The following is a 20,511-nucleotide window of genomic DNA, read 5'->3' on the forward strand; positions in this document are numbered from 1 at the left end:
ATTCAGCTGTTTAAACGCTCAGACCACCACTACGTCTACACTTGTAGCCAAACGACATCTATACTTATACCCCATAATGAACTAAAAAAAACGCCTAAGCCCCAAATGTCCAACACAAGGGCTTTTAGGCGAAGGAGGAGCCAGTCCTTCGCCTAAAAGCTGGAGTCTGTAACCAGTGTCTGTCAAAAACAACACCGGTTACAGAATCCACCCCAACCCCCCCCCCCCACGACATCGGGGCAGGAGGGAACCCAAGCCCTCCTGCCCCGCGATCCCTAAACCCCCCTTCCCTGATTACGGTCAGGCAGGAGGGAACACAAGCCCTCCTGCCCTGGGCACCCGTGGCACCCCATGACAACATTGGGCCAGGAGAAAGTCCAAGCCCTCCTGGCCCCAGCGATCCGCGACCCCCCCACCCCCCGCCGATTACGTTCGGGGCAGGAGGGAGCCCAAGCCCTCCTGCCCCGCGGGCTCCCGCCCAATTATGATCAGGCCAGGAGGGAGCCCAAGCCCTCCTGACCTCTCGCCCCCTACCCCCCTACACGATCGGGCAGCAGGAAGCCCAACCCCTCCTGCCCAGGCGGACCCTCTTATTCCCCACCCCCACTACAATATGGGCAGGAGGGATCCCAGGCCCTCCTGCCCTAGACATAACTCCCCTCCCCCCAACGTCCGCCCCTCCCAAACACCCGATCGCTCCCCCCACCGACCCGCAACCCCTCCGCCGATCCCCCCAAAACCCCCCCACCCCACCCCCCTTCCCCGTAACTCAAATCGTTGGCTGGAAGGATGGGTGCCAAGCCCGCCCGTCTGGCAGGCCAGCAGCTCTGGAATGGGGCCGGATTGGCCCAGGCGGCTGAAACCCCGCCCACAGGTGGTGCCTGAGGCACCCATATTGTAGTGGGGGGTGGGGGATAGGGGGGTCCGCCTGGGCAGAAGGGGTTGGGCTCCCTCCTGCCCGATCGTGTAGGGGGTGGGGGGCGAGAGGTCAGGAGGGCTTGGGCTCCCTCCTGGCCTGATCGTAATTGGGGGGGGCCCGCGGGGCAGGAGGGCTTGGGTTCCCTCCTGCCCTGAATGTAATCGGAGGGGGGGGGGGGTCGCAGATCGCTGGGGCCAGGAGGGCTTGGGCTCTCTCCTGGCCCGATGTTGTCGCGGGGTGCCGCGGCTGGCGGGGCAGGAGGGCTTGGGCTCCCTCCTGCCCCGATGTTGTCGGGGAGGTCGGGGGTGCTGAGGGGCAAGAGGGCTTGGGTTCCCTCTTGCCCCAATATTTTCGGGGGGGGGGGTGATGTATCGCGGCAGGAGAGATTGGCCATCTCCCCTGCCGCGATGCAATCACTCCTCTACCCGAACTGCCACAACCCATGGCAGGAGAGATTGGGCATCTCTCCTGCCGCAGATTGCAGTAGTTCGGGTAGAGGGGTGATCGCATCGCAGTAGGGGAGATGAGGCATCTCTCCTGCCGCAATGGTTGCGGTGGGTGGGTGGGTAGGTTGCCGGGCCGCTGAACTGATCGCACCAGCGGCCATCAGCTCAGCGGCCCCTTTTTCGGCACTTATACCTGTTTTGACTTCGTCTAAGTCAAAAACGTATAAGTGCCGACTAGGCAACCTGCCTAAGGTTTTGGTTATACCTGCTGCATGCCTAGGTGTAGGTCAGCCCACTTCCCGCCCACCGCCCGCCCTTTTCCCTCCTCTAAACACGCCTCTTTTCTCTCTGTGCATTTAGTGGCAGGGGAAAGACCTAAACTGGTTTTAGATACATCTAAAACTAGCTTTGGTTAGGGGTACTTGGACGATCAGGCTTTTTGATTATCCAAGTAGTCATTTAAGACACTTTTTAGACATTTTTTTTATTATTATGAACCCCATTGTCTATAAAGACATTTTATAAATATACTAGTGTTAAAGCCCGTTACATTAACGGGTGCTAGAAAGCAGCCCCCTTTCCCTCTCCCCCTCCCTGACTGTCTCTCTGTGGGCCCCTAGTATTTAAGCCCATTACATTAACGGGTGCTAGAATCTATGTCTGTCTGTCTTTCTTTATTTCTGTCTCTCCCTCCCACTGTTTTTCTTTCTGTCTGTCTCTCCCTGGCCCCCTTTGTCTCTGTCTTTCTGTGTCTCTCCCTGCCCCTGTATGTTTCTTCTTTTCTTTCTGTCTCCCTCCCTCCCACTGTCTGTCTTTCCTTCTATCCCTCCCCCTCCATTTTTCTGTGCAGCAGCAGCATTTTCCTCCCCCCACCCCACTTCCCTGTGCAGCCGCACAAGCATTCCCTCCCCCTTCATTTCCCTTCCCCCACACCACTTCCCTGTGCAGCAGCAGCATTTTCCCCTACCACCCCTTTCCCTTCCCGCGGTCTGGCTGGCTCCCTTAGTCCCTTGCCGCCCCACCTTCCCTTCCCTTCCCGTGGTCCCGACAAACCTTCCGACTGAAGCAGCGCAGCACTCTACACACGCTGCTTCGGGGCCTTCTACTGCTCTGATTTACTCTGGCACGTCCCTGATGATATCATCAGAGATGCAGCAGAGCAAATCAGGGCAGTAGAAGACCCCGAAGCAGCATATGTAAAGTGCTTTGGACACTGCTGGAGTGGGCAGGTTTGTCGGGACCGCAGGAAGGGAAGGGGGCGGCAAGGGACTAAGTCAGTCATACTAAGTCAGTCAGACGGCGGGAAGGGATGGGAAGGTCATATCGTGATGGGAGGGTCAACGGTCAGGACCATGGGAAGGGAAGGGTGGCGTCAAGGGACTAAGTGAGTCAGTCAGACGGCGGGAAGGGATGAGAGGGTCAAACTGCGATGGAAGGGTCAACGGGGGTTCAGGTGCTTCGAGGAGGGGTGCGAGGGGGGATTGGTGACAAAGAAATTACTTACTGTGAGTGAGGGGGAGCCGGCAAGACCGCAGGGACCATTTTATGCATGCAGGGTGCTAGAGTAGATGTCTGTCTGTCTGTCTGTTTTTGATTTTTTTTTTTTATTTGTCTCTCTCTCCTTGGATGCTGTCATTCTTTCTGTCTGTGTCTTTTGCTGGCCCCCTGTCTATCTTTATTTCTAACTCTATCCTCTTCCCTCAATCCTGCATGCTGCTCCCCCTGTCCTCCACACTTCCATTCAGTGTCTGTCTCCCTCTCTCTACCCCTTCCATCTACTGTTCACCCTCTGTCTTGCCCCTTCCATTCACTGCCCTTTCTTCTCTTTCCATCCAGTGTCCGCCCCCTCTCTTTCTCTGTCCCATATGGCCTCTCTCCATCTCCTCTTTCCTTTTCCCTTGGTCTGGCATACCTTCCTCCTTCCCTCCATGCCCTGCCATCTGTTCTTCCCTCCAAGCCATTCTCTCCCCCTCTGCTCACTTTCCTCCTTCAACTACTTCATCGGGCAACAGCAGCATTCACAATTCATTGCTGTTGCTGGCTTCAGGTATTCCTCTCTGGCCGGTCCTGTGTTCATGAAAACAGGAAGTAGGCAGGACCGGTCAGAGAGGAAGGCCTGAAGCCCCAACAGCAGTGAATTGTAAACGCTGCTGCTGCCTGAAGCACCTGAGGCAGACGCTTCTCTCCCCTCCCAGCCCAACCCCCGTTGACTCTGCGACCCTCCCAGCGAGATAACTTTTAATAACAAACCTCCCTACAGCGTTGGCAGCCGCAGCACGTTAAACAGGCTGCTTCCCGGCTTTCTTCTGCCGTTGAGTCTCTCTGTCACGTCATTGATGATGTCATCAGTGACGCGGCAGAGGGACTCAACTGCAGGAGAAAGCCGAGAAGCAGCCTGTTTAACGTGCTGTGGCGGCCAATGCTGGAGGGAGGTTTGTACCGGTATGTGCAGAAGCGATATGTACCTCCCCCTCCAGTACCTGTGCAGCACTTTGCTGCGGCGCATCCTCCCACGATCCTAAGTCGGCCACAGCGCTCGAGTGTGTTTCTCCCGCTTTGTCTAGCCGCCGCATACGCACTCTGGCCACGGACCTACAGATCACGGAACAGGGATCACAGATCACGCAGGTCTGAGTGCGCATGCGCGGCTAGCGTTTTATTATATAGGATGACATTAAAAAACACCAAAAAAAACAATATTTCTTAAAATAATCTTAATAACAATAATAATAAAACCCTTAGCTGCACATGCACACTTTTAACTCCATGCCTGCACATGCACAATATAATATAACCACCAAACAGATAAGCATCTGAGCACCAAGCATTCCTTTACACCCTTGAGTTAGTCAGGGTTTCTTATGTTGTCTGGGAAGTATGTGTGTTATGTTCAGTTGACGGAGGTTTGGGGTAACTTAGGCTTTGGTATACATGTTTGTATGCATAGTTAGTTGGGGAGGGGGAAGCAGTTTGGAATAAAATACTGCCATTTATACTGTTGCAGAGGAGAAGGATCTCACAAACTTAAAATATTTCTCAGACATTTTGGGTTTTTTAATTGCACCTATATGCCCCAGTGGCACACAGCCCTGCTGGAAAAATGGGAAAGCAAACAATTTTTTAAGCCCACAACATCCAACAACAAATAAGAAAAATAGAAAAACTTACAAGAAATCAACCGTACAATGGATATTAAAGATTTCAGTAAATTTTTTTAACTGTTAAGTCTGCACCCGTTAATGTAACGGGCTTAAACACTAGTGCAATATAAAACCCAAGATTTGCCCTCCCTGATACTCACTTCCTGCCACGGTGTGCCAGGAGGCTCCATTCACGGTCCCATCTTCTATGTGGAAATCATCAGTATGGCAGGCTCTCCGGCTGGCATCTGTCATCAGTCGGTGTGTAGAGGCATAAGAGTATGCTAACCATCGAAACACGTGGTCATCGGGAGTGCCTGTGTACTCCTGGGTTTTCCATACTGATCGTACCATATCATATGGGTATGCTACCACCAGCTCCCCTCCTTGCAAGTTTCCCCCCAGGACAAAGGGGTTTTTCTCCATCCATGCAATGACTGCTCGTGTCTCCACAGCCACCTGAAGGGGACAGAATGAGCTCTGGAAAGGGTATGGTCCAGGCAGACTATAAATACACTTCTCCCTCCATATTTGCGGTTTCGATTATTCACGGTTTTTAGCTTGTTGGCTCCTCCCCCCAAATTACATCAGCTTGCATAGAGAAATTGCTGATTCCCAGCACTTTCTTCACCGTGTTTTGCCTCTCCTTCAGGAACAGGCCAGGTCTCCCACCATGTTATTTGCAGTTTCACTATATTCACGATGGTTTTTAATAGAAAACAGCGAATAACATGAAAAATTTATTTGCGGTTTTTCTTATTTGCGGTTCTGTTAATCCCCTATCACAGAGAATTCGGAGGGAGACGTGTAATAACTATAAACTATCAGCCCACCCTCTTCTCCCTATGTACCCAAATCACTCAACATCCTGCTGTACACTCCACCCCTAAGGACACTGGCAGGGGAACCATTTACCTAGGCAAATGTCAAGTTACTTGAGTATAAAGGTTTCTTGAAAATGTCCCACCCTCTGAAGGGTAAACATACATGTATTGTCACAAAATATTAAAACTTTTACCCACATGACTGGAGGCAAGGGATTATGTATTAGGTTTGCATTTTCAGAACTGGGAGTGCTGTTTTGAAGGGGAAAATACCCCTTATAGAACCGGAGGAAAACCAAGAGGGAAATACTCAGACTTTGCAACTACTTGCACACAGTACATCCCCAGTAACCTCAAGGGTCGGGAGTCATGTTTCCCCTATAGTCTCTCTAGGTATACAGTACATGCTATAGTGATTCTTAGTAACCTCATACATATGAATGGGTCTGAGTTATATTTCTTGAACAAAATATTGGCTTATTCTGAACCAAGAAATAGATGTTAGTTAAATGAGAGGAAAAAGGGTCTCAGAAACCTGCTCAGAGATGATGGGAATCATAAAGATTTAAGTCTGAGACTTATCAGTTCCAGATTTCAATCATGGACTCTAAAAAAAACCTCTCATGAACATTAGAAACAACAACCTCATATGTAAATGTACAACTTAAATCAATAAATAAACTAATTAAGTGTTGTGTGTTTCAAATCATTGTTGTTTTCTTTTTTACATACTTTATCTCAGTCACTATTTTTTAAAGTTTTTCTTATAAAATTTTTCAATACATCTCATTTCCTCACTATTGAAATATTCTAATATCAACACACAAAGCAGTGAACAACCATAAATATCAAAGTCTCAAAACAGCCATTAATTGTAGACTATAAAGCTAAATAGTGCCTGTAAACTTATCTTGAATATCAGTCTACTCCAGACGGAGCCCGTTTTGCTGACCAACAGTCAGCTTCATCTGGGGAATGCCTAAGAACTGAGGCACCACAAATGCAGCTAAAATAATTGTTTTTGCCGCTCTTAATGCTTCTTACTAATTCCTTTTGAAAATTACTACTGCAATAGCGTCCTACATAAGGGTGGCTCCTATTTTGGCAATGTTAGAAGTCTCACCGTGGCATTTTCTGAAAGGTACCATTTTGGAATAGGAATGTAATGATTTGGGAATTTGTTTGGAATTAGCTTGCGATCCTCAGCATTCCACAGGACTGTGTTCAGATCAGGAAAATTTTTATTGATGTCAATTCCATCCTGTGTCCATCTCCCTAAAGACCAGCTGCTCAATTCTGACCCCTGTGAGAAGAGCACAAAATAAACTTTTTGAGTTCTTATTTCTGCCCTTTCCAGATAGATATAAGGAGCAAGTAGGATCTTGAGTACATGTAAGAGGCACAGTGCAGGTATAAGTAAAGAGGGTGAGAGGAACAACTATTTTTTAAAATCTTTTCCATGGTTGTTCAAGGCAAGTTACACTCATATACATCAGGTATTTATTGATTGATTGCATATTTTCAGCTTAGCTAAAATTTAGACGGGTTACAATGAACACACATAAAATAAATGCACAACTATGCGATAAATTAAGGAAATGTAAATGTACTCTGGATCCTTTTTCATCAAACTTATTCAAAAATATTCCTGCTCAGGCCATTAAATGGATAACTGCTTTAGTAAATCATGTGTTGGAAAATGGATTTTTTTTCTACTGATATGGGTCTTGAAAAAAGTTGATTTGGATCCCACTATTTCTTCAAATTACAGGCCAATTGCCAACATACCATTATTAACAAAATTGATCAAATCCATTGTTGCTAGCCAACTTTCATCTTACTTAGAGAAGTTTTCCATCTTATGTCCATTTCAACATGATTTTCGCACCCAATTTCAGTACCGAAACTCTTTTGATCTCTCTACTTTCAAGGGTTCAGCAGCTGCAACTGCGAAACAAGTATGTTATACTTTTGCAGTTTGACCTCTCCGCTGCCTTCGATGTAGTCCACCACGATATCTTGATCTACCTACTTTCAGATATAGGTCTTGATCAGGTAGTTTTGGATTGGTTTAATAAATTTCTGGTACTACGTTCTTATACAGTAAATATGGATGGCGTAATGTCAACATCATGGAGATCGAGACTTTCAAAATACTGAAAGGAATCGACAAAATAGAGCAGGAGAAACAGTTATTTACAATGTCCAATGTGACAAGGACAAGAGGGCATGGACTAAAGCTGAGGAGGGACAAGTCCAGGATAAATATCAGGAAGTTCAGTTTCACGCAGCGGGTGGTGGACGCCTGGAATGCTCTCCCAGAGGAGGTGGTTGCGGAATCCACCATTCTAGGATTTAAGGGTAAACTAGATGCACATCTCCTTATGAGTGGCATAGAGTGATACGGGTAAGGGTAAACTAGATGCATATCTCCCTATTTAGTCCCTATGGGGACTAAATCTATGCCAGGGTACACCTGGCGGGACCTCCGCGTGAGCGGATCGCCAGACTTGATGGACCTAGGGTCTGATCTAGAGTTGGCAATTTTTATGTTCTTATGTTCTTATCTACTTGTGGGGTTCCACAGGGATCCCTTTGTCGCCAATCCTTTTTAATATCTACATGAGTACTTTGAAGAACTTTAAGCTGTCAGCTCTGGAGACTCTTTTTACATACATTGATGACATTTTCATTTTTCTTGAAGTAGACCCGAATCTCTCAAACCTTGCCTCCAATGTAAATCATTATATTTCCAAGCTTCAGAATTGGGCACTGTCGATACAAATGAAATTGAATGAAGCAAAAACTAAACTTCTGTGGATAGGGTCAAATCTCGATTACCTCCCTATTATGATAACACTAACCTAAGGAATTAAATTACAAATTGAATCTTCTTCTAAAGTCTTGGGAATTCTCTTAGACTCTTCACTTACGTTTAAAGATCAAATCAATTCTCTGGTCAAGAAATATGTTTTTAGTTTGTGTATGCTGAAGAGGGTTAAAGCATTCTTTCATCATCAACACTTTACAGTTTTGGTACAATCTTTTACACTAGCTAAAGCCGCTGCAAAACCTCCATCGATCAGTGACCTCACACAACTATTCAATTTGCTGTATAAGTAATATATTTATTTACCTATCAGCAGCATTTGACACCATTGACCACGTATTACTTCTTGATAGATTGAAATCAATAGAAATTGGTGGTCAAGTTCTCGATTGGTTTAACTCTTTTCTTTCTGATCATTCATCTGCTGTTACATTTAAAAACACAGTTTCAAAACCTTATACTTCTAATTATGGTATTCCCCAAGGATCCATAATATCCCCTCTTTTATTCAATATCTTTCTTTCTCCATTACTATGCCTATGTCAATCTATAGGCTTCACTACCTTCACTTATGCTGATGATGTTCAATTGCTTCATCCACTTAACCCAGACAACAAAGATGAAATAACTGAAATTAATAGAAAGCTAGTAGATATTAAACAATGGCTTAGCTCTAATGTGTTAACTTTAAACATACAAAAATCTAAAACACTATTTTTCCCTTGGAAAAAAAGACATAAGTCTAAATGCTCCATTTATTTTAGACAATGTTTATCTAAAATCAGTAAAATCCCTAAAAATACTAGGTATCATTATAGATGATAGGTTATCTTTCCACGAACACATAACTAACACTGTCAGATCTTGTTTCTATAGGCTGCGTATGATCCGCTCAATTGCTAAATTTTTAGAACCAAAATCGCTCAATATATTGATCCACTCGTTAATTATTTCGAAACTTGATTATTGTAACTCTTTACTGATAAATGTTATCCAAAATGAAAAGAGGAGACTACAGATAGTTCAAAATACCACCATCAAATTAATACACAACCGTAAAAAATTTGACCATGTCACACCACTCCTGATTGAATCACATTGGCTTCCCGTCGCTCATCGTATTACTTTTAAAATTTTACTTTTAGTTTTTAAAACATTGTCCTCAAATGAACCTCAATTCATTAATAAGTTACTTATTCCACATAGTACATCACGTTCTCTAAGGTCCACTAATCAAAAACTTTTAACAGTTCCATCATTAAAAGTTATTGGAACTCGTTGCCTTGATATTTTTTCTGTAATGGCCCCGCAATTATGGAACACTTTACCTCAGTATATAAGAGAGGAAAATAACCTAAAACTTTTTAAAGGCATTTGAAGAGCTTCCTTTTTAAAGACGCTTTTAACTTAAAATCATATATATATATATATTTTTTTTTTTTTCTTTTAAATTTTAATCACCCTACCTGCTGTTTTTACCATTTGTGTTTTCTTTTATATATACAATTGTAGTTCTGCCCTTTCTTCCCTTATGTATCTGTTAGTTTGTATGTTAGTATGTCAAACTTATTTAATCTATTATAATTAACCTAATGTGTACACCTCTTTCTTTTTTTATTTGTAAATCGCTTAGCAAATTAAATTAAACGATTCAATAAGTTAAAAATAAACTTGAAACTTGAAACTTAATAGTCAGCTTACAGAACAAGTCTTCAGTCAATTGAGTAAACAGAGAGAATATACAGAAAGCCGACTTTTGTAGTATACCTGGTATCTGTTCTGATTAAGTCAGCAGTAGACTGTCCTTTTATACATTCTTAACAACCTGAGACCACGTTAGTACATGTTATGTTCTTAATTTCTATTGGACATTCATAGTTGTCATAATTGTCATTTTCCTTATCAGTTTATTGATTGGTCAACACATATACTTTATGAGTCATATTGAAGCGTGATGTCCTGTTACCAAATTTATTTATTTTCTATACCGTTCTCCCAGGGATCTCAGAACAGTTTACAGTGTTCCCCCGGTCTTTCACGGTCGGCGGTTTGCGGTCCCAGTCATTCACGGTATTTTCTGACCGAACTGCCGACAAGGAGAGGCAGGAGAGAGCAGCCGGAGCGCCGCAAGTACAAGAAATAACTCGCGGTATGCTCCGACTGCCTCTTCCTGCACTAAGTCGGGCCTTATCCAACTAGGAGCAGCTTTAAATGTGCTTGTATTGTTTTTAAACTCTTGTTTGGTAATTTTGCTCATTTGGTTCCATTAATCTGGAACATTCAAAGATCATGTTTCTCGCGAAATAAACAAAGAGTAAAACTCTATTAAGGAAATTAGATCTAAAGGAAAGCTGACAAATTCTTACATGTTTAAATTAACGGAGGTTTGGAATTCAATCCCATTTATGATAAGAGACTTGAACTCCCTTTAATTATTTCGCAAAGCACTAAAAACCTTTTTATTTTCTAAGCATTTAGCAACTTGCTCTGTTTATATTTCTTTTTATCATTACTTGTATATTTAGGTTTATCAGATTTTTTTTTCATTTTATTTTATTGTTTTTGTTTTATTATTACTGGTTCACCTTATGATTGTTAACTAAGTCAAGCTTCATTTTTTTTAAGATGACCCGGTCTATAAATTTAAGGTTTAGTTTAGTTTTAGTTTAGTTTAAAACAAGTAACGAAACACTTGCATATACAAAATCCCCATCAATACCTCTTCACCCCCTCAATATCACTTCTCACTCACTGTTGCTCATTATATACCTGTGTAAATAATCAGGGCAGGATTAACCAATAGGCCAAGTAGTGCCTAGGGCCCGAAATTGTCAGGGGGGCCTGATGAAGGAGGGCATCAACATTGTTTTTTCCAAACGGCGGTAGGCCCCTCCAGCATCGATCAGCAATGTGGGCCCCCCCCCCCCCGATTGGCAATGCGGGCCCCACCCCAATTGGCAACGCAGCCCCCCCCCCCCAATCGACGGAAAGTAAGACAAGCAAGCAATGTGGGTAAGAAAGGCAACGGGAACTGTAATTGTGCAAGCGGTGCTGACGCAGCTTCCTGTTTCCGCCTGGGCGCATGGTGGGGTGGGGCGGGGCAGGGGGCCCAGTGTACTTGTGTGCCTAGGGGCCCTCGACCAATTAATCCTGCCCTGCAAATATTAGGTTTTCAATTGGTTTTTTTTAACTGATGCTGTCTTTATCTTGCTGTAACCCTATTGGAATTTTATTCCCCTCGATAGGTCCTATCATGAGACAATGCAGACCCCCGTATTTCCACCAGGTGTACAACAAGCTGATCTTAACATCCATGGAGGACAGTACAATCTAAGAACCTAGGGGGAAATTCTACTGGCGCCTAAATAATACACACAGGAATTGCGCCTACATAGGCGCTTTAGGCAGCCTAAAGCCTCTACGTAGGTGCTGAAATGTAGGCCTAGAAAACCCTGGCCTACATGGAGGTGAGATTCACTATAGGGTACCATGATGTTATTGACATGCGATTGGCAGTTGCCAATATCGGCGCCCTATAGAGAATCTGGGTCCTACTGAATATACAATCGTGCCTCATGTCATAATGCACGTTGTACCAATCTAAGCAACTTAAAAACGTTACTCTTATTTATTTAATTCATTTTCTATCCCGTTCTCCTCAAAACAGGTTACAGGTTAACATAAGTTGAGGGACATAATTTAAAAAAAGTCTAAATCCCTTTTAGGCCTAAGGCGCTAGGTGCCCAAAGTCAGCAGCAGGGAAATGTCCATTCTTGAAAAATACATCCAAAATGTGTTGGTTTTTTTCGAGAATGACCTACCTGTATGTTCAGGCGTTTAATCGCCCAGACAACCACTACATCTATCTTTAAAACATATTCCCGGCCAAAAATTTGCCAAAATCCCAAATGCTCAAACCAAGACCTTTTAGATATAGGAGGGGCCAGTCCTTCGCCTAACAGCACAATTCTCTAACTGGCATCTGTCATAAGCACCGGTTAGAGAATCAGGGAACCCATTCCCCCCTCTCCCCCTATGAAGACTACTGCAGGAGGGATGCCTAATCCCTCCTGCTGGACACTCCCAAAGCCATCCGCAATGATCGCTGGCCGGAGAGATGCCCAATCTGCCAGACACCTCCCCAAACCCCCGAATGATTGCCAGCAGGAGGGAGGGATGCCCATTCCCTCCTGCAAGACAACCCCGGAATCCTCAAATGATCACCGGCAGGAGATATGCCCAATCCTTCCTGCCAGACACCCCTGAATCCTGTAGGAAGTGCCTTAGGCACCTGGGCCAATCTGAATCTTAGGCCCGTCTCCTAGTGCATTCTGGGATGTGCTGGGAGTGGCCTAAGATTCCAATTGGCCAGATCCCTTAGGCTCCTCCTATGGGGGGGTGTACTATGGGATCTGGCCAATCGAAATCTTAGGCCAATTCCTGCACATCCCAGAATGCACTGGTAGATGGGCCTAAGATTCTGGCCAGATGCAGGAAGGATCCATCCAGCTGGCCATCTACAAAAGGTTACAGGGGGTCTGAGTGGGCTACAGGGGGGGTCCGGTGAGGATGTGCTTGGGGGATCAGGTTGGCTACTCTTGGGGGGTGAGGATGTCCAGCAGCAGGGACTGAGCATCCCTCCTGCCAGCAATCTTTCGGTATTTCAGGGGTGTGTCCGGCAGGAGGGATTTGGTATCCCACCTGCTGGTGATCATTCAGGGGTTTGGGGGCGGGGGTCCAACAGGAAAGATTGGGCATCTCTCTTTCTGGCGATCATTCGGGGACTCGGGGGGGGGGGGGTGTCCGGCAGGAAGGACTGGGCATCTCTCCTGCTGGTAGTCTTTGGGGGGGGGGGGGGGGTGCCCTAGGCTGCTAAACTGAATGCAGCTGCCACGATCAGCTCAGCAGCAACCTAATCTGAACTTATACCTATTTTGACTTTGTCATCTTAACCACTCCTCAAAAAATGCCCCTTTTCACTCTGGACGCTCTGCAGCAGTCAAAGGCCTACAATCCCTCTAGATACATCTAAAAACCCATTTCCATTATCAGCACTTGGACGATCTGTCTTTTAGGACGTCCAAGTGCTGACTTAGATGGATTTTTAGCCGTATTTTCATTTCGATTATGAGTCCCATAATATACAGTTAACAGGTTAAAATTTGCCATAGTTACAGTGCAGGATTTTTCAATGCAAGTTTTTTTTTTTTATCCTAATATAATAGGATCTACTAGGAGGTTGAGCCTTGGGCATGTTGTGGTGCATTATATTAAAAAACATGGATGTGAGCAATCTCAGTAGCAGGTCCTCGATTATGGAATGATTTAAATGGGTCATTGAGGCTGTGTCAAGATCTGAAGAGCTATAAAAAAAAAAAACTCTGAAAACTCACCTCTTTGTTATGGCTTTTTTTTACTGATAGCTCTTTGATAATGTCCAGAGTCTGTTATTAAGACAGACATGGGGGGAAGCCACTACATGCCCTGGATTGGTAGCATGGAATGTTGCTACTATTTGGGTTTTTGCTAGGCACTGGTGAGCTGGATTGGCCACCATGAGGACGGGCTACTGGGCTAGATGGACCATAGCCATACTGGGTCAGACCAATGGTCCATCTAGCCCAGTATCCTGTTTACAAAAGTGGCCAATCAAGGTCACAAGTACCTGGCAGAAACTCCAAATTAATTTCATTTCTTTTATATTTGGTATTGTACACCTCTGAGTTCTTTCTTGTAAAGTTAAGCGATATAGCAAACTTTAAATCATCTATAATAGCTATCATAACTCTCTGGTTCCCTATCTTCTCTGTGTGGTGTTCAGTCAGCTTGTGGATACTTACCAATTGGGAGGCCTTATCATAGCCATCGGGGTTGATAGAAGGAAGTAAATGGATCCGTGTCTCCCTAATGAGATATCGAATTCGTGGATTCCCTGCAAGGAACTCCTGGCACAGGAACTGCATGAGGAGAAGCAGCAGCTCCCGGCCTAACACCTCATTTCCATGTGCTCCAGCCATGTAACGGAACTCTGGCTCTCCTAAAAGAAAAAAAAAAGAAATCAGAACTATCATTAGTTCCTTTAGATTTGTTTGCAATGCTTCTTAACTGACAATATTAACTTTCTATCAGAGTAGCCTTATGTACAGAGCTGAACTAGGAGAGCAGAACCAATGGCAAATCTGTGTTCAATACTGGTCGCCATACCTCAAGAAGGACATGGCGGTACTCGAGGGAGTGCAGAGGAGGGCGACTAAACTGATAAGAGGTATGGAAAATTTTTCATACGCTGACAGGTTAAAAATGCTGGGGCTGTTCTCCCTGGAGAAGAGGAGACTTAGAGGGGACATGATAGAAACCTTCAAAATCCTAAAGGGCATAGAGAAAGTAAATAAGGACAGATTCTTCAAACTGTGGGGAGCCACAAGCACTAGGGGTCACTCAGAGAAATTGAAAGGGGAAAGGTTTAGAACAAATGCTAGGAAGTTCTTTTTTACCCAGAGGGTGGTGGACACATGGAACGCGCTTCCGGAGGAAGTGATAGGCCAGAACTCGGTACAGGGGTTCAAGGAAGGTTTGGATAGGTTCCTGGAGGATAAGGGGATAGAGGGGTACAGATAGAACTTGAGGTAGGTTATAGAAGTGGTCAGAAACCACTTCACAGGTCACGGACCTGATGGGCCACCGCGGGAGCGGACCGCTGGACGAGATGGACCTCTGGTCTGACCCAGTGGAGGCAACTTCTTATGTTCTTATGTTGTATATCTCCACTCTTACCAGTGCAATCTTCTCTCAAGTATGAGCTTCACCCCCAACCTTCCACCAGCTGGTAAGGTATTCCATTAAAAGTTCCAGCATAGCAAAGTGCTCTGTTTCTTCTTGATAAATTATTTTGTTTTTCTATTCCGCCAATACCTTTCGGTTCTAGGTGAATTACAAAAGAATTGGTCTGGGCATACCCAGTGAAATTACAAGATAGATAATTAGAAGAATCATTAGGGTCCGGGGATATATTGCTAACTGAAACAAAAAGTGCTGAGAGGAACACAGTGTTCAAGAAATATTTCTTCACTCAACATGTAATTAAACTCTGGAATTAATTGCTCAAACTCAGGGGCGGGAAATTTCATGGCGACACCAGGAAATATTTCTTCACTGAGAGAGTGGTTGATCCTTGGACCGAGCTCCCGGTGCAGGTGATCGAGGCAAACAGCTTGCAAGAATTTAAGAGCAAATGGGATGCCCATGTGGGATCCCTTAGAGGGTTAAGCTAAGGGAACCTGTCACCATGAGTGGGATCCCTAGGATAGTAGACTTGGGGGTGGGTCAGTAGAGTGGGCAGACCTGATGGGCTATGGCCCTTATCTGCCGTCATCTTCTAAGCTTCTATGTTTCTATGAGTGTCGTACAAGCAGTTACCTTAGCAGGGTTAAAAAAGGCTTAGATAAGTTCCTTAAAGAAGATGGACTTGGGAAACTCCACTACTTATATCTGGGGAAAGCAGTATAAAATCTATATTACGCCTTTGGGATTTTGTCAAGTACTTGTGTCTTGGCCACTCTTGGAAACAGGATACTTACTTGATGAAACTTCAGTCTGTCTCAGTAAGGTGATACTTATGTTGTCTTCTTAAGGAACACTCTCATTCAATTTGTTTGATGTATAGAGGAAAATGTTTATGTAAAAGGCCTTATGGACCAACCACAGCAATTTTTAATGCAATCTATGCCAAAATCAGAACCTAATACATCTCCATGACTATATGTGGCTAATCCAGTGGCTAATCCAGGTCACTACTACCTGGCCAAAACCCAAAGAGTAACAACATTCCATGTCACCGATCCAGGGCAAGCAGTGTCTTGCCCCGTGTCTTTCTCAATAACAGATTATGGCTTCTCCTCCAGGAAATTGTCCAAACCTTTCTTAAAACCAGCTAAGCTATCCACTCTTACCATAATTTCTGGCAGCGCATTCCAGAGCTTAACTATTCTCTGAGTGAAAAAATATTTCCTCCTATTGGTTTTAAAAGTATTTCCCTGTACCTTCATAGAGTGTCCCCTAGTCTTTGCAATTTTTGAACATAAGAACTGCCATCTCCGGATCAGACCTTAGGTCCATCAAGTCCGGTGATCCGCTCACGCAGAGGCCCAGCCAGGTGTAACCTTGTGAAAAAAAGGTTAGTCACCCGTATCCTTCTATGCATCTTTCGAGGAGATGTGCATCTAACTTGCCCTTAAAACCAAGAACTGTAGGTTCCGCAGCAACCTCTACCGGGAAAGCGTTCCAGGTGTCCACCACTCGCTGTGTGAAGCAGAACTTCCTGGCGTTTGTCCTGGGCTTGTCCCCCCTCAGCTTCAGTCCATGACCTCTTGTCCTGGTCACATTTGATATCGTAAACAACTTTTTATCCTGCTCTATCTTATCGATTCCTTTTATTATCTTAAAAGTCTCAATCAGATCCCCTCGCAGTCTCCTCTTCTCAAGGGAGAATAGTCCCAGTTTTTTAAGTCATTCTTTGTAGTTCAAGTTTTCCATACCTTTAACTAGCTTCGTTGCTCGCCTCTGCACCCTCTCAAACACCATTCTTTAGGTAGGGAGACCAGTGTTGGACACAGTATTCCAAGTGTGGTCTGACCATTGCTCTATAAAGCGGCATTATGACCCTCTCTGATCTACTAGTGATTCCCTTCTTTATCATGCCCAACGTTCTATTTGCTTTCTTTGCTGCTGCCGCGCATTGTACCGATGGTTTCAGGGTCTTATCTATCAGTACCCCCAGATCCTTTTCTTGTTCGCTCTTACCCAGAGTTGCACCTGACATTCTATACTCGTGCTCCTTGTTCTTTCTGCCCAAATGCATTACTTTGCATTTTTCCACATTAAACTTCATCTGCCATTTCTCTGCCCATTTCTCTAACTGGCTCAAATCTCTCTGTAGTTCCTCGCTATCCTTTTGTGATCCGATTGCCCGACATAACTTCATGTCATTTGCAAACTTGATGACCTCACTGGACATTCCGTCTTCTAGGTCGTTGATGAAAATATTAAATAGGATGGGCCCAAGAACCGAGCCCTGGGGCACACTGCTAGTCACTTTCTTCCAGTCTGAGAACTTCCCATTTAAGCCCACCCTCTGCATTCTGTTTTCCAGCCATTTGCCTATCCACCTTAGTATGTCTCCCTCTATTCCATGGCTTTGTAATTTCCTGAGAAGTCTTTCGTGTGGGACTTTGTCAAACGCTTTCTGGAAATCCAAGTATATTATGTCCACTGGTTCCCCATTATCAATCTATTTGTTTACTGTTTCAAAGAATTGTAGTAAATTTGTCAAGCTTGACTTCCCTTTCCTGAAGCCGTGTTGACTGGCTCTCATCAGGTCGTGTGTATCCAAGTGCCAGACTATGCTATCTTTAATCAGTGCTTCGACCATCTTTCCAGGAACAGACGTAAGACTCACTGGTCTGTAGTTGCCCGGTTCTCCTCTGGATCCTTTTTTGAAAATTGGGGTGTACTCGTTCTACTTCACTCAGGATTTTGTAGGCTTCAATCATATCTCCATTTGGCCATCTCTTCTCCAAGCTAAAGAGCCCTAACCTTTTTAGTCTTTCCTCATACAAGAGGAGTTCCATCCCCTTTATCATCTTGGTCTTCTTTGAACCTTTTCTAGTGCCACTATATCTTTCTTGAGATAAGGAGACCAGAATTGAACGCAATACTCCAAGGTGAGGTTGCAGCATGGAGTGATACAGAGGCATTATAACATTCTTAGTCTTGTTAACCATCCCTTTTAATAATTCCTATTAGGGAATGACACGGGGACAAATTTTCCCCGACCCCATGGGAACTCATTTTCCCATCCCGGCAAGTTCTTCTCCTGTCCCTGACCCATTTCTGAAAGCTCTGAACTCATCTGCACAAGCCTCAAACACTTTAAAATCATATGTTTGAGGCTTGTACAGTTAAGGCAGAGCTTACAGGAAATAATGGAGGTGTACTTACAGTCTATGCAGTGCCTGCTTGTCAGCTCTGCTTAAATTGCAGCTGAATAGAGGAAAGGATTTTCTGCCTCAGAAACTGCTTCAAATGCCCAAACTTGAAGATCTTTGGACTGCCAATTGGACGGACTCCAACTGTAACCTTCGCCCCCACGAAACCACTCCACACGACCAGAACTGGGAAACGCAGCCTGTGTACTGAAACCCTGCAGGACTTTACTCAGGATGCATACAGCCTGCGCTTTAACCCTTGACAAGGTCAGACAGCAAGCGAACTCCCAGGAGAATGGACCTCAAGTCCAAGAAGGGTGGCACACAGCAGGCTGACTCCACAGGTCCACTGAAGTTTCTCTGTGAAGCAGCAATCCGGCTCCATGGGACTGTGTATATTCCTCTGACAGAGGACCACTGCAATGAGGTCTGAAGCCACCAAAAAAGACAATCTTTAAGTGAAAAAAATATGAAAAAGATGCAGAGCAGAAGATATCTGTATGGATTGCTTGCAAAAATAGAAACTGTAGGGGGTTCCAACTCTCTCTCTAAGGTAGGAGGAACACATGCTCAGAAAAGTGTTTGGATTTCTGCAATTCCCAGATTGCAGGAAGGGATTGAACACCCAGTATACTGAATCCAAACGGGACATAACAGAAGGAACCTTTGTCTGGAGTCTTCTGCTGTCCATATCATAAGTAGTAATGATTGGGTCTGGCACGGTTTGAACTGGGAAGGAAGGTTAGATGTGGAAAAAATTGCTTTGGACTACCCTGAAATCTTCATTCCTTTCTAGGTGGCTTCACCAAGAAGAAATCCATAAACATCTAGCTGGAGAGAACAGCAGTAGAGTCCCTAAACTTCTCTCTGAATGCAGCAGAAGAGATGTGATAACAGATCTTTCCCCCACCTCCACCCCAATTAGGTTATGAGGGTTGAAGGTATTCACAGGGTTAGATGAGCAGAGTAATCACAGATGAGATATGAAATGGAAAGTGTTGAGACCTACGCACCAGCTTCATGCTCTCCTGGGTGATCGGAGATCTCCATGGCATATAACTTCTGCCCCTGTTGACTTTTCCCAATATTATACACTCTCGTAATGTCTGGACACATTTCATTCACAACTTTCATCAGCTGCAAAAGAAAAGCAGAAAAAAAGCCCAGTTCTTATACAGGAACGACGATAAAGAAGTTACTTACCGTAATAGGTGTTATCCAGGGACAGGAGGCAGCTATTCTCACATATGGGTGACGTCATCGACGGAGCCGGATGCAGACGCCTCACAAGCAGACTTGCTTGAAGAAACTCAAAGTTTTGAGTCACCCGCACCGCGCTTGCGTGAGTGCCTTCCAGCCCAGCGCAGGGCGTGTCTCCTCAGTTCAGATAGCTAGCAGAGAAGCAAACCAGGGGAGGTGGATGGGTTGTGAGAATAGCTGCCTGCTGTCCCTGGATAACACCTGTTACGGTAAGTAACTGTGCTTTATCCCAGGACAAGCAGGCAGGTATTCTCACATATGGGTGACCTCCAAGCTAACCAGAATGGGATGGTGGGAGTGTTGGCAATTTAGGAGAATAAATTTTGTAATACTGTTTGGCCAAACTGTCCATCCCATCTGGAGAAAGTATCCAGACAATAGTGAGAAGTGAAGGTATGAACCGAGGACCAAGTAACAGCTCTACAAATTTCCTCAATAGAAGTAGATCTGAGGAAAGCTACTGAAGCTGCCATAGCTCTGACCTTATTGGCTGTGACTTTACTGTGAAGGGATAATCCAGCCTGGGCATAGCAGAATGAGATACAAGCCGCCATCCAGTTGGAGATGGTACGCTTAGAAATAGGATGGCCTAACTTATTTGGATCGAAGGAAACAAAAAGTTGAGGAGCAGTTCTGTGTGGTTTGGTGCGTTCCAAGTAGAAGGCCAAAGCACGTTTACAGTCCAGAGTATGAAAAGCTGATTCTCCAGGGTGAGAATGAGGCTTTGGAAAAAACACTGGAAGAACAGTGGACTGGTTGAGATGAAATTCCGAGACCACTTTAGGTAGGAATTTAGGATGAGTACGAAGAACCACTTTGTCATGATGGAACACCGTGAATGGTGGGTCAGCAGCTAAAGCTTGCAGCTCACTGGCTCTTCGAGCAGAAGTGAGGGCAATGAGAAACACCACTTTCCAAGTGAGATACTTCAAATGATCCTTATCAATTGGTTCAAATGGAGGCTTCATTAGTTGAGTAAGGACAACATTGAGGTCCCAAACCACAGGAGGCGGTTTGAGAGGAGTTTTGCCATTGAAGAGTCCTTTCATGAATTTGGAAACCACTGGATGAGCAGAGACGGGTTTCCCTTCAATAGGCTGATGGAAACT

At 44.8% G+C, this 20,511-nt stretch overlaps 1 protein-coding gene across 1 annotated transcript in view; it reads right to left on the reverse strand.

Moving 5' to 3' along the window:
* CPXM2 (carboxypeptidase X, M14 family member 2) overlaps positions 1-20,511 on the reverse strand; it is a 258,848-nt gene that overhangs the window by 59,112 nt on the left and 179,225 nt on the right. Inside the window, exons 8-11 of the mRNA XM_033941873.1 lie at positions 19,156-19,279; positions 14,000-14,196; positions 6,453-6,632; positions 4,667-4,964 (exon numbers count right to left, since the gene is read on the reverse strand). Of these exons, the coding sequence (XP_033797764.1) occupies positions 4,667-4,964; positions 6,453-6,632; positions 14,000-14,196; positions 19,156-19,279 (799 nt within the window). The remainder of the gene's footprint in view (positions 1-4,666; positions 4,965-6,452; positions 6,633-13,999; positions 14,197-19,155; positions 19,280-20,511) is intronic.

This window comes from Geotrypetes seraphini, chromosome 4 (assembly GCF_902459505.1).
Source record: "Geotrypetes seraphini chromosome 4, aGeoSer1.1, whole genome shotgun sequence".
Taxonomy (NCBI): domain Eukaryota; kingdom Metazoa; phylum Chordata; class Amphibia; order Gymnophiona; family Dermophiidae; genus Geotrypetes; species Geotrypetes seraphini.